Source organism: Toxorhynchites rutilus, chromosome 2, assembly GCF_029784135.1.
Source record: "Toxorhynchites rutilus septentrionalis strain SRP chromosome 2, ASM2978413v1, whole genome shotgun sequence".
NCBI lineage: Eukaryota > Metazoa > Arthropoda > Insecta > Diptera > Culicidae > Toxorhynchites > Toxorhynchites rutilus.
In genome coordinates, this window is record NC_073745.1 from 21,281,607 (window position 1) to 21,304,449 (window position 22,843).

The following is a 22,843-nucleotide window of genomic DNA, read 5'->3' on the forward strand; positions in this document are numbered from 1 at the left end:
AACTGTTATATGATAGATAGTATGATTGGATGTTTTTAGAATGGCTAAGGTATCCTAGTGCTAGAGCCTAAGTACATCTATGCAGGCAAGGTGTATCATGAAAAGTGTCTTGCATTGATAGCCGCCTGGTGCCAGGGGGCCTAGGATGACGATATCAGATGGAGTGTGCTCAATATATCGGAATCGCGGCAGAGCGCCCGATGTAAACACTAGTGCTAGGGTGGCTAGGTTGTAGAATCCAGACAGGGTGTCTGGTTGAATAGCCCAAATGTGTATTAACTAGTGCCAGGGGGCCTAGCTAAATGAATCCAGATAGGTTGTCTGGTTGAATTGAGGCAGGGAGCCCAAATGTGTATTGACTAGTGCCAGGGGGCCTAGCTAAATGAATCCAGATAGGTTGTCTGGTTGAATTGAGGCAGGGAGCCCAAATGTGTATTGACTAGTGCCTGGGGGCCTAGGTAGATGAATTCAGACAGGGTGTCTGATTGAACCGAGGTGGGGAACCCGGTATGGAAAAAAAGAAAAAAAAAAAGAAAAAAACCAAGCGTTCGCTAATATGTTGAGTTTTTTTTTTGAAAATGTATAATAGTGTGAATATTTTGTATTTTTTTTTTGAGTGGAACCAATTTTTTTTTGTCTCAATATTGAGGCGACTCTTTGCCACCTGGGTTGAAATAATACTATCAATTATTAATGACTGTGTCTATAATAGCTGTTTCTCGAAGCAAAAGGAAGTAATAATTATGTAGTAATCAGTTTTTTTTTCAAATGTGGTTTCAGATGGATGAAAGTCGTCCCATACCAATGTTTAAATGCGAGCAGATTGAAAGTGGTCACCTTGCAAAGGAATGGAAAGAGTGGAGAGGAACACTTGAATGCTATTTTGATTCTTATGAAATAACGGATCAAAAGATTAAACGTTCCAAGATGCTGCATTTGGGTGGTCCACAATTGCAAAAAGTCTTCAAAAGTTTGGACGGGATAGATAATTTTCCATTAGTACTGCTAGAGAAGCCATTTTATGACACTGCCATTGAACGTTTGGACTTGTATTTTAAACCTCGTAATCAAGATGTCCTAGAGAGGCATAAGTTGCGTAACATGAAGCAGGGGTCCAATGAAAGATTCTCACATTTTGTGCTACGGTTGCGTCAACAGTTAGCAGATTGCGGATTTGATAAATATTCAAAAGAAGTTAAAAACGTGATCGAGGAAATAATGCTTATTGATGTTATTGTAGAAGGGTGCAATTCTCAAGAACTGCGAAGGAAAATTTTGGAAAAAGATCAGTCTTTATCGAATATCGAATCTCTTGGAGAATCTTTAGAGAGCGTTCATTTTCAAGAAAAAGAGTTCAAAGGAAGTAATGAAAGCGGTTTCTCTGAGATCTGTAAAATTCAAAAAAAAGATGACCGACTAGGATATAAATCGCGAAGTGAACGTAAGCAAGATAAAGTCGTTGGGCGGTTCTCTGACAGAAAATATTCGGAGAAGAATGAATCGGGTATCAAAATTATATGCTTTGCTTGTGGAGAATATGGTCACATGTCAAAGGCTCCATCCTGTCCAGCGAGAGGAAAAATTTGCCGTAGATGTCATATGTCTGGTCACTTGGAAAAAGTTTGTCGCAAACGGCCATTCGGTTCTAAAGCACGATTCACTCCGTATACCAGGAAAGTACATTCGGTTGAAAATAAAGATTCCGCCCCAGAGGTACAGCCTCCAGCATCATTGAGCGAAGTAGAAAAAAAGGTTTACTACACGTTCCATACTGGAAACGACACTAATGTGTTCAACTGTAAGATAGGAGGAATCCCGACAGAGGTTTTTATCGATTCTGGCTCTGACGTAAATTTACTCACAGAAAAAACGTGGCAGATGCTGAAAGCACAGCAAATAATCGTGTCGAATTGTAAGAAAGGCAGTAGCAAAATTCTCAAAGCATACGGATGCAATGAACCTTTACGTATTTTGGGCACATTCGATGCATTAGTGGAAATTGAGAATCGTTCGACGAATGCTGAATTTATTGTGACTGAGCAAGGGCAACGTAACCTGCTGGGAGATTGTACTTCGAAGAAACTGGGAATTCTCAAAATAGGTCTTGCGATTAACCAGGTTAAAAGCGATGCGAAACTGCTACCGTTTCCAAAAATATCGGGTGTTGAAGTGCGTATCCAGTTAGATCCAAAGATTACGCCCATTTATCAGCCGTTACGACGTATCCCGATTCCACTTGAGACAACAGTGAACAGAAAATTAGATGAGTTGCTAGCACGTGAGATAATTGAAGTCAAACATGGACCGGTGTCATGGGTTTCTCCGCTTGTAGTTGCAAACAAGGCTAATGGTCAAATTCGATTGTGTGTAGATCTCAGACGAGTTAATCAAGCGGTAATACGCGAACGCCATCCAATGCCTGTAATCGACGATGTGCTCACCAAAATTGGAAAAGGAAACGTATGGAGTGTACTTGACATAAAGGATGCTTTCTTTCAACTGGAATTAAAAGAAGAATCTGGGGATGCTACAGTTTTTATCACCCATCGAGGACTATACAGGTTCAAACGTCTCCCGTTTGGTTTGGTATCGGCTCCAGAAATATTTCAACGTACTATGGATGAGATTCTAATGGATTGTGACGGAGCATACTGGTACCTAGATGACGTTGGAGTTGAAGGCAAGACAGTAGATGAACACGACGAACGATTGAATAAGGTATCTTATCAAATAATGAATAAATAATGAATAAATTTCTTATATATATTTTTTTCTTTTTTTTTTCTCCATCGAATCATTTTCCTTGTTTGGCGAAATTATTTTTATTGTGATCGTAGGTTTTAACGAAGTTCAAAGAGCGGGGAGTAGTTCTTAATTGGGAAAAGTGCAGGATACGCGTAACGGAATTTGATTTTCTCGGTTACAAAATCAACGCTGATGGTATTAAGCCTTCCAATGAAAAACAAAATGCGGTAATATCTTTTCGTCGTCCAAATAATGAAAGCGAGGTGCGTAGTTTCTTGGGACTCGCTAACTATATGGGAAAATTTATTCCTAACCTAGCTGCAATGGATGCACCTTTGAGAAAGTTAACACAGAAAGGAGTTCAGTTTCACTGGAATGAACCAGAGGAGGCTGCTTTTCTAGCTATTAAAGATAGTATCGCGAATGCAAGAAGCCTAGGGTTCTACAAAATGGGAGAAGAAACGTCTGTCTTGGCAGATGCAAGCCCGTTTGCTTTAGGAGCAGTTCTTATCCAGACGAATGAAGAAGGATTGTCTAGAGTGATAAGTTTTTCATCTAAGTCTCTGACAGACACGGAGAAAAGATATTGCCAAACGGAGAAGGAGGCTTTGGCTCTAGTCTGGAGCGTTGAGAAGTTCCAGGTATATTTGATCGGTCGAAAATTTAACCTTTTGACAGACTGCAAAGCATTGACTTACTTATTTGCTCCGACATCTCGGCCATGTGCTCGTATTGAGCGATGGGTACTGAGGCTACAGAGTTTTCAGTACCGGATTGTTCATATTTCAGGACAATCTAACATAGCCGATGTCCTGTCTCGGCTTTCCACACTTCTTCCTCAACCATTCGATGAATCGGAAGAGCTGATGGTGAGAGAAATAGTATCTTCTTCTGCAGCAACAATGGCTTTGAAGTGGCAAGAAATTGAACGCGCTAGTAGAGATGACCCTGAAATACAACAAGTTATTGAGGCATTAGACTCCGGGGGAGAGGGAGATATTCCTTTACCATTCAAAATGATATCCACAGAGCTTTGCCGGCTAGATGATGTTTTACTGAGAGTAGACCGAATTGTTATTCCACAAAGTCTTCGACAACGGGTTTTACAGATTGCACATGAAGGGCATCCGGGTATACGGATTATGAAAAGCCATTTACGTACTAACTCGTGGTGGCCAAAGATGGACCAGGATGTCGAAAGATATGTGAAGGCATGCCGTGGGTGTGTCTTGGTCTCTGCCCCCAATCAACCCGAGCCAATGATCAGAAAAACACTTCCATCTCGGCCGTGGGAGCAAATTGCGATAGATTTCTTAGGTCCATTGCCGGATGGCGAAAATTTGCTAGTGTGTATCGACTACTACAGCAGATTTATGGAAGTTATTGAAATGAATTTTATCACATCAGCGTCAACTATTAAAGAACTATTAATAATTTTCTCACGGTATGGAGTTCCAGAATCAATACGTGCGGATAACGGTCCTCAGTTTTCTTCAGACGAGTTTCAAGCATTTTGTGATGAATATGGTATACATCTAGAGACGACTATACCATATTGGCCACAAATGAACGGAGAAGTTGAACGGCAGAACCGGTCAATTTTGAAGCGATTGCGTATAGCACAGGAACTTGGAAAAGATTGGCGGAAAGATCTGCGACAGTATTTGTTAGTGTATCACTCTTCAAATCATTCAACCACTGGAAAAGCGCCTGCAGAATTAATGTTTGGTCGTAAAATGCGAACGAAGTTACCAAGTGTCCCTATCAACATATATGACGATGAGGAAATGAGGGAGAAGGACAAAATTGAGAAGGAGAAGGGAAGAGTATACGCTGATAAGAGACGCAAAGCGGAGCCTAGTACTATAGAAGTGGGAGATAAAGTTGTAGCAAAGCGAATAAGAAAGAACCACAAATTACAGTCAAATTTTTCACCCGAAGAATTTAGTGTGATCGGTAAACATGGAACAGATGTCACTATAAGATCATCATTAACTGGGAAAGAATTCCGAAGAAGTGCTGCTCATCTGAAACAACTTCCAACGCCACCAATTCAGGAAAGCCAGTTGAATAAGGATGCGATTGACCCAAGTTGTCAACAAGACTCACTTGAAATGGTGGATCCTAAACCAGGACAATCAAGGATTCTTCATCATGAGGATCCGGTGCCGAAAAGAACTCGAATGGAATCCACTCGACTAAGGGAGTTCGTGACATATTAAGAACGTAATTTATTATTTTGTTTCGTTGTTTTTATTTTAAGGAAGAGCAGGGATGTAGGGTCTCTCATTTCAGGTATGAGACAACTTGGATAGAGCAACCATGATCCAGAAGAAGGGGCATCGATGACGGGAGGCGAGATATGTCGGATAGATGGTGAAGCATTAAAACAGTGAGAAGTTCAGTTAAAGGAGTGATTCGAAATAAAAGAATTGAATTAGTAAATCGAGTTTTCAATACGTATCCTCACACAGTCAGATACGGACCAAATTTCTGTCAGTCGTTCTGATTTCTGATTGGCTGATTTCGATAAATTTTGTAAACAATGTCGATCTTTTCAGTGTTGCTAATAAAAATAAATAGCGTTGGATTTGTATTGAATTTAAAAATGGTGAATTCAATGAATATTAAGATATTTAGTTTAAAGAAAATGTGAAGGAATTATATGCAAGTTTATGTATGTGTATGTGAGTAAAGTGAACGGCAAAACACTCATTTTTCAATTTGGCTTCGTTAGGTCCCAAATGCATATTTCGGAATATAATTTCCATTGCTAAGAAGAAATGGAAAGTCTCGTCATTCTCGTTGTTAGCTCTAGCTCGTAAATATTAGGCTGTCAAAAAAGTCCTGCGGTATTTCCGCGAGGTGTTGTTGTAAGCGCGTAGTTCTAGTTCTATTCATTGTATCAAGTCATACTATAGCTTGTTGGAAAGGTATTTTGCGCGCTATAATATAGTCCCTGACATTGTTTTGTTTGGTTAAGTCGTTCGTGAGTTATAGTGTCGCAAATATGGAGTAAAATAAAGAGAAAATCCGACATATTACAGTACTACTATGACAAAGGCAAAAATGCATCTCAAGCTGCCAATAAAATTTGTGCAGTTTATGGACCCGATACAGTTTCCATTTCCACCGCACAAAGATGGTTTCAACGTTTTCGTTCTGGTGTAGAGGTTGTCGAAGATGCGCCACGCTCCGGAAGGCCTGTCGTCGAAAATTGCGACAAAATCGCTGAATTAGCCGAGAAAGACCGGCATAGTAGCAGCCGTAGCAGCGGCCAAGAGCTGGGGATAAGTCATCAAACCGTTATTAACCATTTGAAGAAGCTTGGATTTACAAAGAAGCTCGATGTATGGGTGCCACACACGTTGACGCAAAAAAACATCTTTGACCGTATCGACGCATGTGAATCGCTGCTGAAACGCAACAAAATCGACCCGTTTCTGAAGCGGATGGTGACTGGCGATGAAAAGTGGATCACTTCCGACAACGCGAAGCGCAAACTGTCGTGGTCGAAGCCCGCTGAAGCGGCTCAGACGGTGGCCAAGCCCTCATTAACGGCCAGGAAGGTTCTGCTGTGTGTTTGGTGGGATTGTCAAGGAATAATCTATTATAAGTTGCTTCCCTATGGCCAAACGCTCAATTCGGACCTGTACTGCCAACAACTGGACCGCTTGAAGGTAGCACTCATGAATAAGAGGCCATCTCTGATAAACAAAGGCCGCATTGTCTTCCATCAGAACAACGCCAGGCCACACACTTCTTTGGTGACGCGCCAGAAGCTCCGGGAGCTCGGATGGGAGGTTCTTTGGCTATCCGAGTTTTTTGCCAATAAGGAAGCGAGCTTCTATAACAGGGGTATTATGAAGTTGGCATCTCGTTGGGAACAAGTCATCGAACGAAACGGCGCATATTTGACTTAAAACAGATGATTGTAACTAATTTTATGAACAAATGAAAATTTAAAAAAAATACCGCAGGACTTTTTTGACAGCCTAATATCAAGAAAGAGATGGTGGATACCATCCAGGTTGTGTTTTGCTGACAACCAATTGTTACGCTACTGACATGTTCTTTCCCGCTGACTTATTTTGATGATGTAAAGACCTATATGGAACAACGAATTTTGTTCTGTTCTGTCGAGGAAAGTTTTCGCTTCATCGACGATGTACTCATAGTCGAATTCAATATTCATATCATTCACATTATCACTAAAATTAGATGAAGCTGAAATTTGATATGATGTCGATGCTGCTTCACTATCCATTAATTTCTGGGCTAAACATTCTTCTCGCCGTTTTGATAGCAAGTCCATCAATCCAACAAGATCAGCTGTATGCGAAGGATTCGGTACTTGGGTCATGTATTGCGAAAGAGTTACGATTTTCAAGTTGGAGTTGGAGTTGTGCGCCGTTGTTTTGCACGAATCAACGATAGAAGATTTTCCAGATTTCTTGGACGAGTTGTTATGGATATCATTATATTATAGATATGGGTATTTAAAAGACTTATTTTATCCTTTTAAGAACATATTTTTGAGATAGCATTTTTGAGAAAATATGAAGAATCATTAAATTCACACCAACCAAATGTTTCGATGCATAAAAACAGAAATTAAAAGATTTCGATATTTTATAATATTTGGCAACTCTAGCATCTTCATGTCATGGCTTCGTTTTTTTGTACGACGAAGAAGAGTAAGAAGCCAGTTGTCTCATCTTGTCTTAGTGGTAGGCAAAAATAAAACAAAAAATTGTAATAAACCATCCATCAAATCCATATAAATTCCAACATTTTTAATTTTTTTAAATTGTAGCACAAGAACTATCTCAAAATATGTTTCGAAATGATGAAATAGCAGTTTACTCAATCATTTAAAAATTGAAAACAGTAAAATTATCGCAACTGCATTATAAAAATAATGCAAAAATCGATGAACAAATGTGGAGAGTTTATATCGAAGCAGTGTCGTTCCCGTTCTCATTCCAAGGAGCGAATGCATGAGATAGCTGAAAACATTTCCGATTAGTTTATCCCATTAAAAATTATTCTGCTGCTGCATCGTGGGACGTGACACTTCGACATTTTGCTGAAGTAAACAAAAACTGTTCAATATGAAATCGATAAAAAATCACATAAAACCTTACTTGCAGTGAAAATGCGGTACACTATTGTGTTTATCGTCGACTTGCGATTTTGTCACTTTTTGTGATTTTTAGAACTTTTAAAATCAAGAAATATTGAATAAATTTCATAACTTCGAACAAATTGAGGATTTTTTATTACTAACTTCGTTGTGTATGTAATGCCAGGGACAGACATACAGCTGTACTAGCGTTGTACGTGTACAGCGTTGTACAGGTACCACGATAGCATGACACACATACTTTGAATGTACATTGTTCCGCATGTCAAACTGACAATCAGAAGTTTGACCATTTTTCACCAAATATTTCAATGAAAAGGGTGTTTATTTAGCGTCTAAACAAACACAACAAACAAGTTTACAATTTAAGTTATAGCCTAAAGAGAAAGTCAAGGAAAAGAATGTTTTCCAATTGTTTTCATTCAGTTTGTTCATGCTATCCACCACTAACCGTCTATGGCGCTGAGCACAGTACAACTGTAGCTATGTACAATGGTGAAACAGGTCGGTACAGATACAACGATTGTACCGAGTTGCTTGTACCAGGGACAGACATACAGCTGTACTTGCGTTGTAAGAGTACAGCGTTGTACAGGTACTATCGTACCGTGACAGACATACTTTGGTTGTACATTGTACCGTATGTCAAACTGACAATCAGAATTTTTCCAATTTTCACCAAATATTTCAATGAAAAAGGTTTTTATTTAGCGTCTAAACTATCAAACGTATGCTTGCATGGTTCTAGCGCTGTACATGGTGACAGACATACAATTTTCGAAGTACAACGCTATTACATTTGTATCGAGATGAAAAATAGAAGGTGGGAAGATTCACGGGTTTTGCTTGTGTTAAACTTTGATTGTATTAGTAGCCAGGAAGATAAGAAGCACATACCAGGCATAAGAGTCAGTTACTCAAATGGTACAAAATTGAATGTGTCAACGAATAACGTTGAAGGAGGATATACAGAAAATATATACATATTTCCAAAAAATATTTTTCGCGTTACATTCATTATTTGAAAAATAAACAGAACATGTCACGAACCAAAAGGTTTCATTTTTGTTATTTCTTCTTATATCAGAATTAGTATTCTAATTTTTACTATGTTTGGATTTTAGAGCATCTTCATGGTAGTTTATCTCTTGTCAGCAATTGTAATTCCTTTTTTCACAATTAGGGTGTTGAACACTTAATTCGTCTAAAACTAGGACGGAAGCAGAAAACTTTTCGTCTCAATTTGGGTCATATGGAGTCTATTCAATTTATTTTTCAAGTGCATTTTACACGGAAAAAAAACTTGCTACTTTTTTCTCATGCGCTGTAAAATGTTTTCCGCCAAAGGAAAAACGATTTTGTTACTCTGACTTTGTTCATTTACGTTTTTGGTCGATGTAACGAGAAGTAAAATAAGATTGAAATAAAGTTTAGAACACCTCAACAATACTGAAATTTCAGTTTCTGCTAAAATTTCAGTTGGGCCTCTGTGATTTTGAACGCTAGCATTGATTTAAGAAAAAATAAATAAATTTGTTCATTTCATCTGCTTATTTTTACTTTTAATAACAACACTTTTCCTATGTAGTGGACTATTATAAGAAAAGTAATATACATAAACAAAATCTGTGACGTCACTGATTTAAAAATCTTCCCACCTTTCATTTTCCATCTCGATAACACATGCTCTCTCTGTGTGTATACACAGGAAATTTCCCATACCTTCTATTCTACGTACTTTGTGGTGCTTGAATGTTTTTGTTTACCTTTCGCCGTTAGTGCGGGAAAGTGAGGGGTTCCGTGGTCCTGTTTCGTAGTTCAAGCTGCCGAACGATGAGCAAACTTTTGAAAGCTTGCTTCATAAAGCCACTAACCGATCGGCATCCACCGATCCCGATTGCAGATGAGCGGAAGTTTGTGGGCCGCAGTCCGGAGACGCAAATACAGGATCCATGTTGCTCTCGGCAGCAAGGTATGTAGGGATGCTCAGTTTCAGTTTGAATACGGAATCTCAAAAATGATTCACATTTCCACAGTCTGTCTGAAGGCCAACTTCAAGGAGGGTTTCGTGCTGGTGAAATCTCTCGGCTCGAATCCATCGGTTCTGAACGGGAAGCAGCTTGAGAAGAATATGGGCTACGAAGCACACGATGGAGATATCCTGGAGCTGCTGCCGGGTAATCATCAGTACACATTCGTGCTTGAATTCGACGAAATAAAGGAAACAAAGAGTGCCTCGAAAAATAAGGAGGAAGTTACAGAGAAGAGCAAAGAGGCGAAGCAAAAGGACAGAAGAGAATCGAATAAACGGAGTTTATCGAAAGAGGATAAAAAGGATGAAGATGAGAGCCGAAAGAAGAAAAAGAATAATCACGAACGGAACGAAAGTTCCGGGAGCTCTAGTAGATCGGACAGCGTGGATCGACGAAAAAATGGGAAAGTAATCCCGGTTCCATCTCCGGACAATAAATGGGAGGACATGGATTCGAAGTTGCTGTACATATTCACGAGTAAAAACGTCGTATCTTCGGAGAAGATCGCAGCATACGATATGGACGGAACCCTCATAAAGACCAAATCAGGAAACGTGTTCCCCAAATCTATTGACGATTGGCAGATAGCCTTCGCGGAGGTTCCTGGCAAATTAAAGTCCCTGTACAAAAGCGGATATAAGATGGTGATATTCACTAACCAGGCTGGAATTTCTAAAGGAAAGCTGAAAATCGAAGATTTCAAGAAGAAAATTGAGGCCCTCCAACTGAAGTTGAACATACCGATGCAAGTGTTTATTTCGACAGGAAAAGGAAAATATCGCAAACCATTGACTGGAATGTGGGACACGCTGTGTCAATTGGTAAGCTCTCAGAAAATTCAAATCTTTTATTTTTGCTGAACAAGATTTGTTCATTTTTAGAAAAATGACAACGTCCAAATAGACAAAGCCCGATCCTTCTATGTTGGTGATGCCGCGGGTCGGCCGGAACAAAAGAAGCCAAACAAGCGAAAAAAGGACCACTCTTGTGCGGATCGCTTGATGGCATTGAACGTTGGGATTCCGTTCCTTACACCGGAGGTACATTTTCAGAATGCTAAAGATGTAGAGTGGACGCGGCCCGAATTTGATCCAAAAGCAGCGCTGGAGAGGCGTGAACTGCTCACCCCGGTCGGAGCTGAATTAATATCATCCGAGCCGGAAGTCATTGTCTTGGTAGGATTCCCTGGATCTGGGAAAAGTCACTTCGCTCGGGTGCATCTCGAAGCTAAGGGTTATGTATCGATCAATCGGGACACGCTGGGCTCTTGGCAAAAATGTGTCTCACTGATGGAAAGCACTCTTCGCAGTGGGAAGCGAGCAGTGGTGGATAATACGAGCCCCGATGTGGAGAGCAGGAAGAGGTTTGTGGATATTGCGAAGAAAATGAAGGTGCCCTGCAGATGCTTCGTGATGGGTGCTAGCTATAAGCAGGCCAAACACAATAATGTTTTCCGGGAAATGACCGACCGTTCACATTCTTCCATTAGCGACATGGTTTTCAATATGTATAAGTAAGTGTGGTGATTTGAGTAGCTGCCGCATGGCATTTAATAACATTTCCTATTTGTTCTAGATCAAAGTATCAGGAACCTTCAGTGGGAGAAGGTTTCCAGGAGATTGTGAAAGTCAATTTCGTGCCGAAATTCGAATCGGATGCCGATGAGAGGTTGTACAAGCAATATCTGCTAGAGAGTTAATGTAATTATTTCGTTTGTAAACTTAACCAAATATGGAGAACAGGATTTCCTGCAACATCGATTACTGGTGTCGTAGCTCATAGTGACCACAACTCTAATTTGGAGACTATTTCTAGATCAGTATGAAATAAATGTTAAATTATACGTTGTATCAATCCTTTTGTTAATTGTTTCAAAACTGTTTCTAAAACCATAAAAAATTGTGATGCTGGAATGAATATATTGGGCCCTATTATAAAAATCGTGTCGATAAAAATTTTGCTCGTGAGCTCTATGTTGCTATTATAGATACCGAGAAAAGTCGATCCGCGTTGACGGCATTGAGCTTCGTATTACGAAATGGGGGAGTAGGCATGACAATATGGGTTTGCAGAAGAAATGAACACACTTTTAAAATAAAAATTATGAATGAAAATTATTTTTTCCAAATCAAATTAGTACTCTTTGAAAATGAAAATCACTTTTGCTTGCAAGTAGTGAAAAAATATCATGCAAAAATTGTGTCTAAAGATAATTTTATAGTATGATGGTGAGTTTTTGGTGAGAATATCATACATTCATAGAAAATAGTTTAAATTAGAATCAGAACTAACGTACTTTTAGTAAGTAAATAACGCCAAGAAAAAAATTTCATATAAATTTTAGTAATTCAAAACTGCCTTACTAGGCCGACTAGTCTGATAGAGAAGAGTTGGCCTCATACAAACTAATATCGTATCCAGATTTCGACACCATTCCGCCGTCAATGCGAATAGATACCGAGAAAAGTCGATAGCATCGACCGAGAGAAAGCTATTAGTGCAATTCTCATAATTTGTCGAATTATTTGGTTTGCTTGTTGCATACCTTTAGAGAACTAGTTTTTTTATCTGTATTATAGTGACTTTCAACTCATTTGGCTGGTTCGTCACTTTTACCCTACTCCAGATCGCCTCCACAGAGAATTAGTTTGTTTTGGTTTGCGTTCCGACTTTTTTTCCCTTCGGAAGACATTCTAGAAACGCTTAAATCTATGCAACTAGGCAAAGTTCGTCCCGCCCAAAATTGATTTTTTGTTATCAATACCTTCAATTCCATTCTTTGTTTAAACCAGTGTTGAAAAAAATTATTTTCGCTAAGCTCAAATGCATAGATTTTCGGGCTAGGTTGCATCGGAAACCTATATATTCCAAACGAAAATCGAAATGACAAATCCAGACAATTAGTGAATATGAGCAAATAAACTTTTGTTCTTCAATATGTTTTGAAGATTATTTTTCCACCCAGTGTCGTTTTCATCTTGATTAGTCAAGATGCCAGAATTGAATTTCATTTTAGCCAAATGAATATCAGCTGAGGCAGCTGTGTACGGTTGGTTTTTATTTATGCCGTTGTTACCGGCTCGCCAAACAAAATCCTGCGCGATTTCTTGCAAAGTTCGTTTCATCTTGCGTTTTTGTTCTCTAAATAATCCAGCCTATTTTTTTTAAATTTTTGAATTTTGACTCAAAATCAATGCCAGAACGAATATCGTTTCGAATGTGATGAATATCAATTTGTTGCTTTTGATATTCAATGTATAAGTAACAGCAAAGTTATGAACCCCACTCAATTCATTCATTATAGCAAATTTGTTCATGCATCAGCGATATGAACAAAAAGAACTCATTTGTTATTGTCATCAATATAATGAGGGCAGTGTGTTTCAAGCTGAAAAAAAGTCACTGAGATAAAATCATATTCGTTGCGCGTGAATGTTTGTTGATATTCTAAGACACTGGTTCAAACCCTTTAACGGGTACTGGCAACTATATTGCCACCAACAAAAAATAGTCTTTTCGTTGCACTTGGAATATTATTTCAATATTTTACTTAGCCATAACCTTCTGAAGCTATTTAGCAATACTCCATTTTTTTGGGCTGCTAAAATGTACGATATTAATTTGGGAGTCATTTTTATGTAACAAAACCACGATTTTAGAGCGCCGGCAGAAAATTTTGTTTAGAAATTTTTGACGTAGGACTACGTCTTTCATTTCTATACCGGGGTGTAAAATCAAAGTTTCGAAAACGGAAGCGTTACGCCGGAGACCGAGATTTTGAGCGTTAATAGCTCCTAAACAACTGAACGAAATGGTATGATAAACACTTCATTCGAAAGATAAAATGTCTACGCGTTCTATACTTGTTACTTTTTGATCCAAAAACTTGTTTCAATAGTCTAAAAATTGCTTTGAAAACAGGCTATTGAAATCACCAATCGGTACATAAGCGAGCGCCGCTCGAAAATCCACTCATTTATAATTGAACAGCGATTGGAGCATGTTGTCGCTATTGTGGTGAAGCTCTTCGTTTATCATGAAAGCGCGGATGAACGGTGCCACCAAGAGCCTGTTTGTGCACCTTAGGCCAGAAGGGAATCCATCAGGAGGAGAGTAATGCCACAAACGGTTCCCCGGGAAGATCTCGAAGCAGCCGCTACACACACACACACACACACACACATACACGCGCGGAATTCTTTCCGTTTGGATGCCATTCAGCATCGAGAAAGATCCGGAAAATAATCTGCCAGTTCCTCTGGGAATTTAAAAATACATTCATGTGAAAGAGTTTATTTGAATGTTTTCTATCCATGTAACACTGTGACCAAATATGTTTCTATCAAGTGCTATTAACAGATGGTTATCGAGTTAGCATAAACCACTGGTGGGCTTCCAGTATCGAGGAAAATGTGGAAATATCTAATCGTTACTGAAAATAATCTGCCAGTTCCTCTGGGAATTTATATTTACATTCATGTGAATGAGTTTATTTGAATGTTTTCTATTCATGTAACACTGTGACCAAATACATTTGGTTTTGTGATTTTTCAATCGATCGCAATTAACAGGATAGCTTCTGAAGATTATTCTTCCCCATCAGTAGGATATTTCCGTATCCAATATTGTATGCGCCCGCAATCGATTATTGCTCAGTCGCCGAAAGTCCGAGCTCAGAGAGTTCATTCCCCTTTAGTTTGCCTTCCAAATTGCCATCGTAAAGCACACCTTCTCTCGATTCAATCACACACAAAAAGCATACTTAAGCGATATTCTGGTGGTGAGACACATTCATTTTTCGTGAGGACATTGACAAGACAACATCGTTGCCTGTCGTGCTGGAGGAGGTGGATGGCGACACATACACGCGCAGAATTCTTTCCGTTTGGATGCCATTCAGCATCGAGAATATTCCGGAAAGATCTAATCGTTACTGAAAATAATCTGCCAGTTCCTTTGGGAATTTAAAAATACATTCATGTGAAAGAGTTTATTTGAATGTTTTCTATCCATGTAACACTGTGACCAAATATGTTTCAATCAAGTGCTATTAACAGGTGGTTATCGAGTTAGTATTAACCACTGGTGGGCTTCCAGTATCGAGGGAAATGTGGAAATATCTAATCGTTGCTGGAAAATAATCTGCCAGTTCCCCTTGGAATTGAAAATTACATTCAAGCGAAAGAGTTTATTTTAATGTTTTCTATCCATAAAATATCCATATAATACATTTGGGTTTGTGATTTGTCAATCAAGTACAGTTAGCAGGTTAGCTTCTGAAGATTATTCTTCAGAACAAGGTTTTTCGTATCCTATATTGGATGCATAAAACCTTGTGCCTCCAACGTAACGCTCTCGTTTTCGAAGTCTCCCAAATATCCATTTATTCATTCATTCAGAATAGATTTAGATTCAACTTCAAACAAATGATCTCTAAATCAACGATAGTCCTACGTCACCCTTGCGGTTATACCATAGATATAACCCACTTCCTGTTTTTTTCAAATTTATTCTAAGGGTGGGTTTAGACTAGTGATATATTCATGTGAAGAAATATGATGAGATTTATAGAAATCGCATCAACCGTTTACACTAGCGTGAACTTCTATAATGAATATATTCATATTTTCGGTGAATTTATTCACCTAAAGTAGAACTGCATCCAACTTTAGTGATTTCTCACCAGTGAGAAATTCACAAGCGTTTACATATGCTGAATTTATTCAAGTTATATATACCTCGAATAAGTGAATCATATTTATTCTCACCCGTTTACACCTATTTTCACGTGAATAAATCCATCTATAGCTATAGATCTCCCTGATGTAAACCCGCCATAAGACTCGTGTCAGTTAAGCGCCAAACAGTCTGAATTGATCTATTTACGTACAAAAATCAAAACAAACAGCTCTTCTCTCACAAACACTATTACCACAAATGAACACGTGGTTCATCCTATAATACTACAATGGCTTCGTTCCACCTTCACCTTAAACTATTCAGTTCATTCGCCACTAAAAATACCTTCAAACATTCACGTTTACTAAGCGAACGTTCATGGGTGGAATCGCAGAACTGCTCATCGATTGATCTTCTAATCTGCCTTTTAAAATTACCTTCTACTATAGAATTCCTAGTACTTCTACTAAAACTCGTCATTATAATATCCGAGTATTTTCAAACACAATTCCCTCCACTTGCAAATAACATGTTTCTCCGTTACATGGAATAAATGTTTGATACAGAAAATATGGTAGAAAAAAGACAGCCCTAAATCGGACAATTACATTCTCGAGTTTTGCTCTTTTCAACATATTCGGCGATCCATTTTTATTTATATAGATAGAAGAAGATATAGGAGTGCGTTTTATCACATTGAAATCCATTTCCACTTTCGAACAAAGATCAATTTCGTTAGTGCAAACGTCAAATGGACTAACAACGCTTGTCACTATGTGATTGTAGAACATAGAGCAATTCCACGCCAAATCAGCCGGCCGCTGACCCGACCTTCTCGCAATAAACCGATTCTATACGCAATTCTGAAAAGTATGTTGTCCTATGACTGACCATTTTCGATATACACTCGACAGAAGAATTAGAGGAACAGAATGCGAAGTCGGAATTTTTAAGTGGTTTTTGACTTGCTGTAACTTCGTGAAAAATCAATGCATATCAATGGGATGGGACATCATTATAAAGCTACAACTTTTAGGTATTAGAATATTTTACGTACTTATTTTCCTGGTGTGTGTAGCGATTTTTCTCTGTTTTTTCAAAGATTTTTTGGACTAACACAATTTTTTGCTACCCAACTCAACAGCAAAACCAATTAACCATATCATCCAGCTTTCATGTGGTTTCTAGAACGCTCCTGTAGGACCTTTTCACACATGGATAATTCAGTTCGAATGGAAAATTACCCCTTCGTCTTTGATGATGAATTATTCAATGAACAACCATCGCACCGCAAATCGAAAGGCAGTTTTGAAAACTCTAATAAATTCTGCACAATAATAATTTGTTACTTTGACGAAAAAAAATTATTTAAATTTTGTGTATCGATTTCAAAAAAGTGCAAAAAACAGGATTTTTATAGTACTCTACAAAAACCACAAAATGTTGCCTGTTTTGGCGTGAAATTGCTTCATATGAGAATTAAATTTTCCGAAATTTCCCATTTCTCTTCAGAGTTCTCTGAAAATTTTCAATTATCATGTTTGATTGAAATATAATATTTTTATGGAACCTTATATACAGACTCGATTATATGTGATTCGATTATATACATTTTTGGACTCGATTATATACAGTTTGGATTTTTTTTTTAATATTTCAAATATGGCTCATTTCATGATAATTGTAACTTTTCAAGGTTAAGGTGAAGTTTAAGTGGCTATTACATGTACAGTGGGGTAAAAATCGTGATTTAAGAACATCTTGCATGAATTTTGAAGAATTGTTTATACCGATATTGCAGCCAAATTAAGAAAGATAGTAATTGGGTGTCAAAGAAAAAAATTGTAGAGCGGTTGAAGACCTTCAATTTGATTGATAAAAACAATCTAGTTTAATATTTTTTTTTAGGATAAAATTAATAATAACACATTAAAAATTATAATTTTTTAAGTTTTTCACTTCCAAAATGTTATTAAAATCCACTAATGTAGTTGTTCCACTACTATATCCTGTACTAAATTTTCTCATCTTTCAAATGAAAGCATCAGAATTCACTTCCGTAGCGTAATTTTTAATGTAGAGCCAGTTTGAGGCAACAGAGTCTGAAACAAAAAAAAAGTTCTATAACTCTGTCATTGTTGAAATTCGAACATATGCGTAGGAGGATTTTTTTCATCAAATATGATCGACTATCACTTCCTGAGATAATCTGGATAAATTTGTTTTTTTTTCATGTGAGAAAGGTGTTTTCTGACTTTAAGGGGATGAATCAAAAATGAAATTCCTCTTCTATTTTCAAAAAACGAAAAATATATGCAAAAAAAAAACAAATAAAAAAAATTTTTTTTTGACTCGATTATACTTTTTTCCACCTTCCGGATAATTTGTGGATTCCGTCCCGAAAGAAGAATTATCGCGTAACTTTTGAAAAGGTCCTATGTAACATTCACATCAACTCGAGAAAAACGAAGTTGAAAATCGGAATATTGTATCGCGAATTGTTTCAAAAGGAAATGATCTTTATCGCTACTTTTACCACTAGCAGTCAATAATAACTCTGAAAACCCAATCGTGACTGTTGTTATGTGATTTTAGTTTGAAATTGAAGTCTCCGAGTGAAAAATGTTACATTGGACGTTTTGACTGACCGCTTTATACATTGGACAAATTACGTTGCACGATGAGAATTTGAAAATAACTACTGAACAACGATCCATATGCTTGCACTTCGTGCTAAAGGCATATCATTGTCGGTATTACCCGTTGAATTGCACTAAAAACAATATCAACACCCGAAAATAACAAAAACTCAAACTGACCGAAGTGCGACTTTGTGTTGTTTTGATTGATTTGTTACTTTAGACGTATCGAGTGTCAGAGGAAAGTGGCGTCCGAAGTAACAGCCGAGTGCTTAATATTCGAATCAGTATATTGATACTTGAACGACTGTTTTTGCAATGCATACAATGATTAAGAACTAATGGTGTGTATCCATTAACTCGATTTGTTTACATTTGTTACTTAGGACCTTTTCAAAAGTTACGCGAGAATTGCTCTCGCGTAACTTTTGAAAAGGTCCAATGTAACATTTTCGCCAACTCGAGAAAAACGAAACAGTAGACCGGAACATTATCCCGCGAATTATCTTGAAAGGTATCGATATTTATCACCATTAGCAGTCAATAATAACTACGAAAAACCAATTGTAACTGTTGCTCCATGATTTTAGCTTGAAGTTGAAGCCTAGAAGCGAGAAATGTTACATTGGACGTTTTGACTGGCCGCGTTAGCACATTGGACAAATTACGTTGCACGATAAGAATTTGAAACTAACTACTAAACAACAATCCAAATAACAGCATTTCGTTCTAAAGATAGTTTATTATTGCTATCAATCGTCGAATTGCACTGAAATCGATAGCAACACCTGAAAGAAATAAAAACTCAAAACGACCGATGTACGACTTTGTGTCGCTTTGACTGCTTCGTACTTCGGACGTTTCGAGCGTTGAAGGAAAGTGGCGTCCGAAGTAACAGTCAAGTGCTCAAAATTCGAATTTGTACATTGGACATTCTTCGTATCAGCGATAAGAAGACGAAGAGGATTGATTCTTGAACGATTGTTTTTGTATGGCATTCAATGATTCAAAACTAGTGGTGTGCATCCATTAACTTGGCATGTTTACATTTGTTACATAGGACCTTTTAAAAAGTGACGCGAGAAATCAATTACTGCAAGCAGCGGCGTAGTGAGGGTAGACAGCGCTCCCGGCAAACTATGAAAATGGCGCCTCCAAAAAGTACCACCTTTTTCGATTTTTTTTCACTAGTTTTGAGATTGTGATATTTTGTGAAAAACTTATACTCAATACTACTCACTTATACCAATGTTCACTTTGAGCAGTTCATTTGTTTTTAGAAGGTTTAAAATATTATCAATACCAGCTTCGCTTATTCTCTTGTCAAATATTTTTCCTTGCGTACCTTAGCTGAAACAAAATGATCCACAATTGTCTTAGCGATTTTTTAGCGATTTTTTCCAATGAATTGCCAAACCATTGGGTCGGCCTTGGCTTATTTTAGAACGCAGAAAATTTTTAATCAATTCGAACATGCTGAAACTGCGTTGGCACGATGTCATTGTGACTGGAAGCGTCAGTAGAATTCGTTGCGCCGTTTAATTGTTAGGATAAAATGCTTCGAGAATAATATTGAAGGCATCGACGAGTTCAGGTCAAAGAATAGGTCCTTCGTCTGCGTCTTGAATACTTGCACCTCTGATACAAGTTCCTCTGTTCAACATCTGAAGATTACTTCCGCCAGAAATTTAACGCAACCTGCTTCAATTGATCCATGCCCATAGATACAGTGGTAGACATTCGTTTAGCCGCATCCTAAAATTTCAATAAAAGAAAATTTGTGCCGCAAATTTCGAGTCCAATCGGTAGCTAATATTTAGTGTGTCCACCTCCATTTCGGATCACTTTGAAAACTTGATTTGGCATCGAGTCAGACAGCGTCTAAAGTGTTGCCATATTGATTATAGCCCAACATTCCTGAATTACTGCCTTGAGACTCGATATGTTGTCAAATTGTCATCCGTTTGCATAGACCATCTCGGCCAAGATTCTCCATGGGTTCTCTATGGGATTGCAATCGACTGCCAGCAGGTCATTCAAGAAGCGGAATGTCCTTCTCGGCAAACCATGCCTTCGATTGCTTGGAAACGTGGATCTTTGCATAATCCTGCTGAGAAAACGACATCCTCGGTAGTGTTATTCTCAATATGGCCAATCAAAACGTCCTCCAGTAATTGAAGATACTTTTCGGAGTTCATTCGGGTGGAAATGAAACAACTGAGAAACTTGCTGTGATAGGAAACGGCTCCCCAGACTGTTAAACTTCCGCCCCAAAAGTTTCGCTTCGATCTCACGACATGCCGTTGACTTAAAGTGTACCAATAGAAACTGTAACAGTCCGGACCATCCAAATTGAACTTTTTTCGCCGGAAAATACAACATTTCTCCATTATGGTTTCCATTCCATGTATTACCTGGCGAAAATGAGATGGTTCTGCTTATGGATGGCGGTCAGTTTCGGCTTCCATCGAGGTTTCTTCCACATGATGTTTGGTGACTCATTCAAGATGCGCGCAATATGCTTCTTCGTTACTGGAACCTCCGATTCTGCCTTAATGTATGAGCATCGTTTCCTGGTTGCTTCGTGTCTTATTCGACCTTTAAGACGCAAAGTAACTTTGGTGTTCCCATTTGTTGGTCGTTATATCCCATATTTCTGGCACTATTTCAAGAAATTCCGTACCACTTTCGCAGATAGACCAATTTTGGTTACGATCGAGCGATTAGAAAACTTTTGTTCACTGAATATCTTTACTATTTTCCGCCCCTCTTCCGTCAATAGAATACCTTCCGCCATTCCTTTAAATTCTACGTAAATCAATAATCTGACCAACTTCTTACGTTGCACATCTAATATTTATCTTGTAAATTGAACATTCCCAAGTATTTTTTTCAAAAAACACAGATAAAGGCTTGGTGATTATGCGAAAACTCAACTTTTATGCCCTGTGGCTAAACGTATGTCTCGGGAAAAAACGACGTTTGAATGTTTATATCCACCGATGCCGCCTTGTGTGTATGTGAATGTGACGCACGTCCTTTCAATAAAGGTGACTTAAATATACTATCACTACAGCAAATAAGTATCCCGATAAAAAGAACATTCCTAGTTGTTTTGTAAGTGTTTCAAGTTTTTTTTCAAGTGTGGCTAAACGAATGTCTATCACTGTATTAGTCAGTCCTTCGTTATAAATGAAAAATCTGATGTTATATCCGCTTTAGCAGAGTTGGTCAAACTTCTCACCACCACGTGCGTCTTTTTTTGTCAAAATAGACGGCGGACTACCAATACAATATGTTTTTTTCAAGTGACCGTTAATAAGTAGTAGTTTGATTGTAAAATGTTATGTAAAATATAGTTTTAGGTAGCGAGAATAATGATTTCTTCTCAAAAACTAATTAGTTATTATAACAATAGCCTTTTTTGACGTAGAACAACGTCTTTCATTAAGGGTGCCAAATCAGAAAACAGGTCACGTTTTTATGAAATAAAGTTAACGTTAATAACTATTTTTGCCGCGAACGGATTTTGGCGATTTACATACTAAACGAATCGGAAATTATCTAAGATTTGTTTAATATGCTATACATTAGAATCCCTTGGTTTGTAAATGGTTAAAATTCATGAAAACTTTAAGCGTTTCCATTTTCCCATACATTTGATTTGTCCATTTGTGTGATTTCCCGAACAGAGCTGTCAATAACGAGCAACTTATCGACGCAACGGAGGGGATATCGTAGGATATAAAGTCACCGTGAACAAAGGAAAAGAATAAGAATGAAGAAGTATACTTGCCTAGAGTATAAACAGTGGATCTCGCTGAGGCAAACTTTCATTCGGCATCGGACTGTTAAGCAATCCAGTTCACTTTGCTTTTGCTGCGCTTCGATCTAAGATTGGACCCCACCAGTGGTAATTCAACTTGGATATCGTCGTGTGGTTTTTCCAGTTCGTTTTTCGCGTTATTCGTATCGTGTGTTTTTTCCGCGTCATAAATTGGACGCTTCGCACAGTGTGTGATGAGCAAAAAGAAGAGGAAGGCTGGCTCGAGCCCTGCAAAAAACGAACGCATTGCCAGGGGCAATAACATTTCGAGGCAAGCGTCATCAGATGATGCACGCGATGTTGGTGCAGTGAAAAGCGCTCGCATTGAACCGAGCCTTCGCATCAAACAACAGCGAAGTAGGCGACTTCGGCGCGTCGGCCGAAAATGTAAACACCGTTACACAGGCAGCAATAAGCTCCCCCCGCTGGTGGTGAAGGCGGTTGCTCTTGGCAAACTCATCAGCGAATTCGCATCGATGGGTGTTACAGCAGAGTACAAGCTGTGTGGCATAATTCAGTCTTTTTCCAAGCAGTGAACTTTGTTTGTTTTCCGTCATCATAAGGGCTTCGATGGTGTTTTTGACATTGCATGAATGTATTAAGCTGACGTTATGGCGAAGCAGGCGTTAAGATTGTACCAAGCATCTTGAATGTCGTACTGGAATGTTACAAGTTATTTGGGTCCGCGTGCCAGTCGCAAAACTGCCTACAACTAGGATTGCATTTGCACTAGTCTTGATCATAATGAAGCAATGCTACTGTTTTCGAGGTTGTT

At 38.3% G+C, this 22,843-nt stretch overlaps 3 protein-coding genes across 3 annotated transcripts; all 3 read left to right on the forward strand.

Annotated features, from left to right (window-relative positions):
- Positions 1-1,599: 1,599 nt before the first annotated feature.
- Positions 1,600-2,745, forward strand: LOC129765593 (uncharacterized protein K02A2.6-like). The gene has a single exon (XM_055766007.1). It carries the CDS (start codon positions 1,600-1,602, stop codon positions 2,743-2,745), a length of 1,146 nt encoding a protein of 381 aa, XP_055621982.1.
- A 573-nt stretch (positions 2,746-3,318) lies between these two features.
- On the forward strand, positions 3,319-5,102 carry LOC129767212 (uncharacterized protein K02A2.6-like). Its single transcript, XM_055767865.1, has 2 exons — positions 3,319-4,971; positions 5,041-5,102. The coding sequence occupies exon 1, from the start codon at positions 3,612-3,614 to the stop codon at positions 4,965-4,967; it is 1,356 nt and encodes a 451-aa protein (XP_055623840.1). The 5' UTR covers positions 3,319-3,611; the 3' UTR covers positions 4,968-4,971; positions 5,041-5,102.
- A 4,548-nt stretch (positions 5,103-9,650) lies between these two features.
- Positions 9,651-11,778, forward strand: LOC129768109 (uncharacterized protein F21D5.5). Its single transcript, XM_055769531.1, has 4 exons — positions 9,651-9,863; positions 9,928-10,745; positions 10,806-11,437; positions 11,500-11,778. The coding sequence occupies exons 1-4, from the start codon at positions 9,725-9,727 to the stop codon at positions 11,621-11,623; spliced, it is 1,713 nt and encodes a 570-aa protein (XP_055625506.1). The 5' UTR covers positions 9,651-9,724; the 3' UTR covers positions 11,624-11,778.
- The last annotated feature ends 11,065 nt before the right edge of the window (positions 11,779-22,843 follow it).

What these genes read in the sequence shown, in the direction of transcription:
- LOC129765593 (XM_055766007.1), top strand. Translation starts at nt 1,600, where the DNA reads ATGTCTGGTCACTTGGAAAAAGTTTGTCGCAAACGGCCATTCGGTTCT.
- LOC129767212 (XM_055767865.1), top strand. Translation starts at nt 3,612, where the DNA reads ATGGTGAGAGAAATAGTATCTTCTTCTGCAGCAACAATGGCTTTGAAG.
- LOC129768109 (XM_055769531.1), top strand. Translation starts at nt 9,725, where the DNA reads ATGAGCAAACTTTTGAAAGCTTGCTTCATAAAGCCACTAACCGATCGG. An exon ending in ATGTTGCTCTCGGCAGCAAG is followed by an intron (nt 9,864 to 9,927) that starts GTATGTAGGGAT and finishes ACATTTCCACAG; the next exon opens with TCTGTCTGAAGGCCAACTTC. An exon ending in ATGGTTTTCAATATGTATAA is followed by an intron (nt 11,438 to 11,499) that starts GTAAGTGTGGTG and finishes TATTTGTTCTAG; the next exon opens with ATCAAAGTATCAGGAACCTT.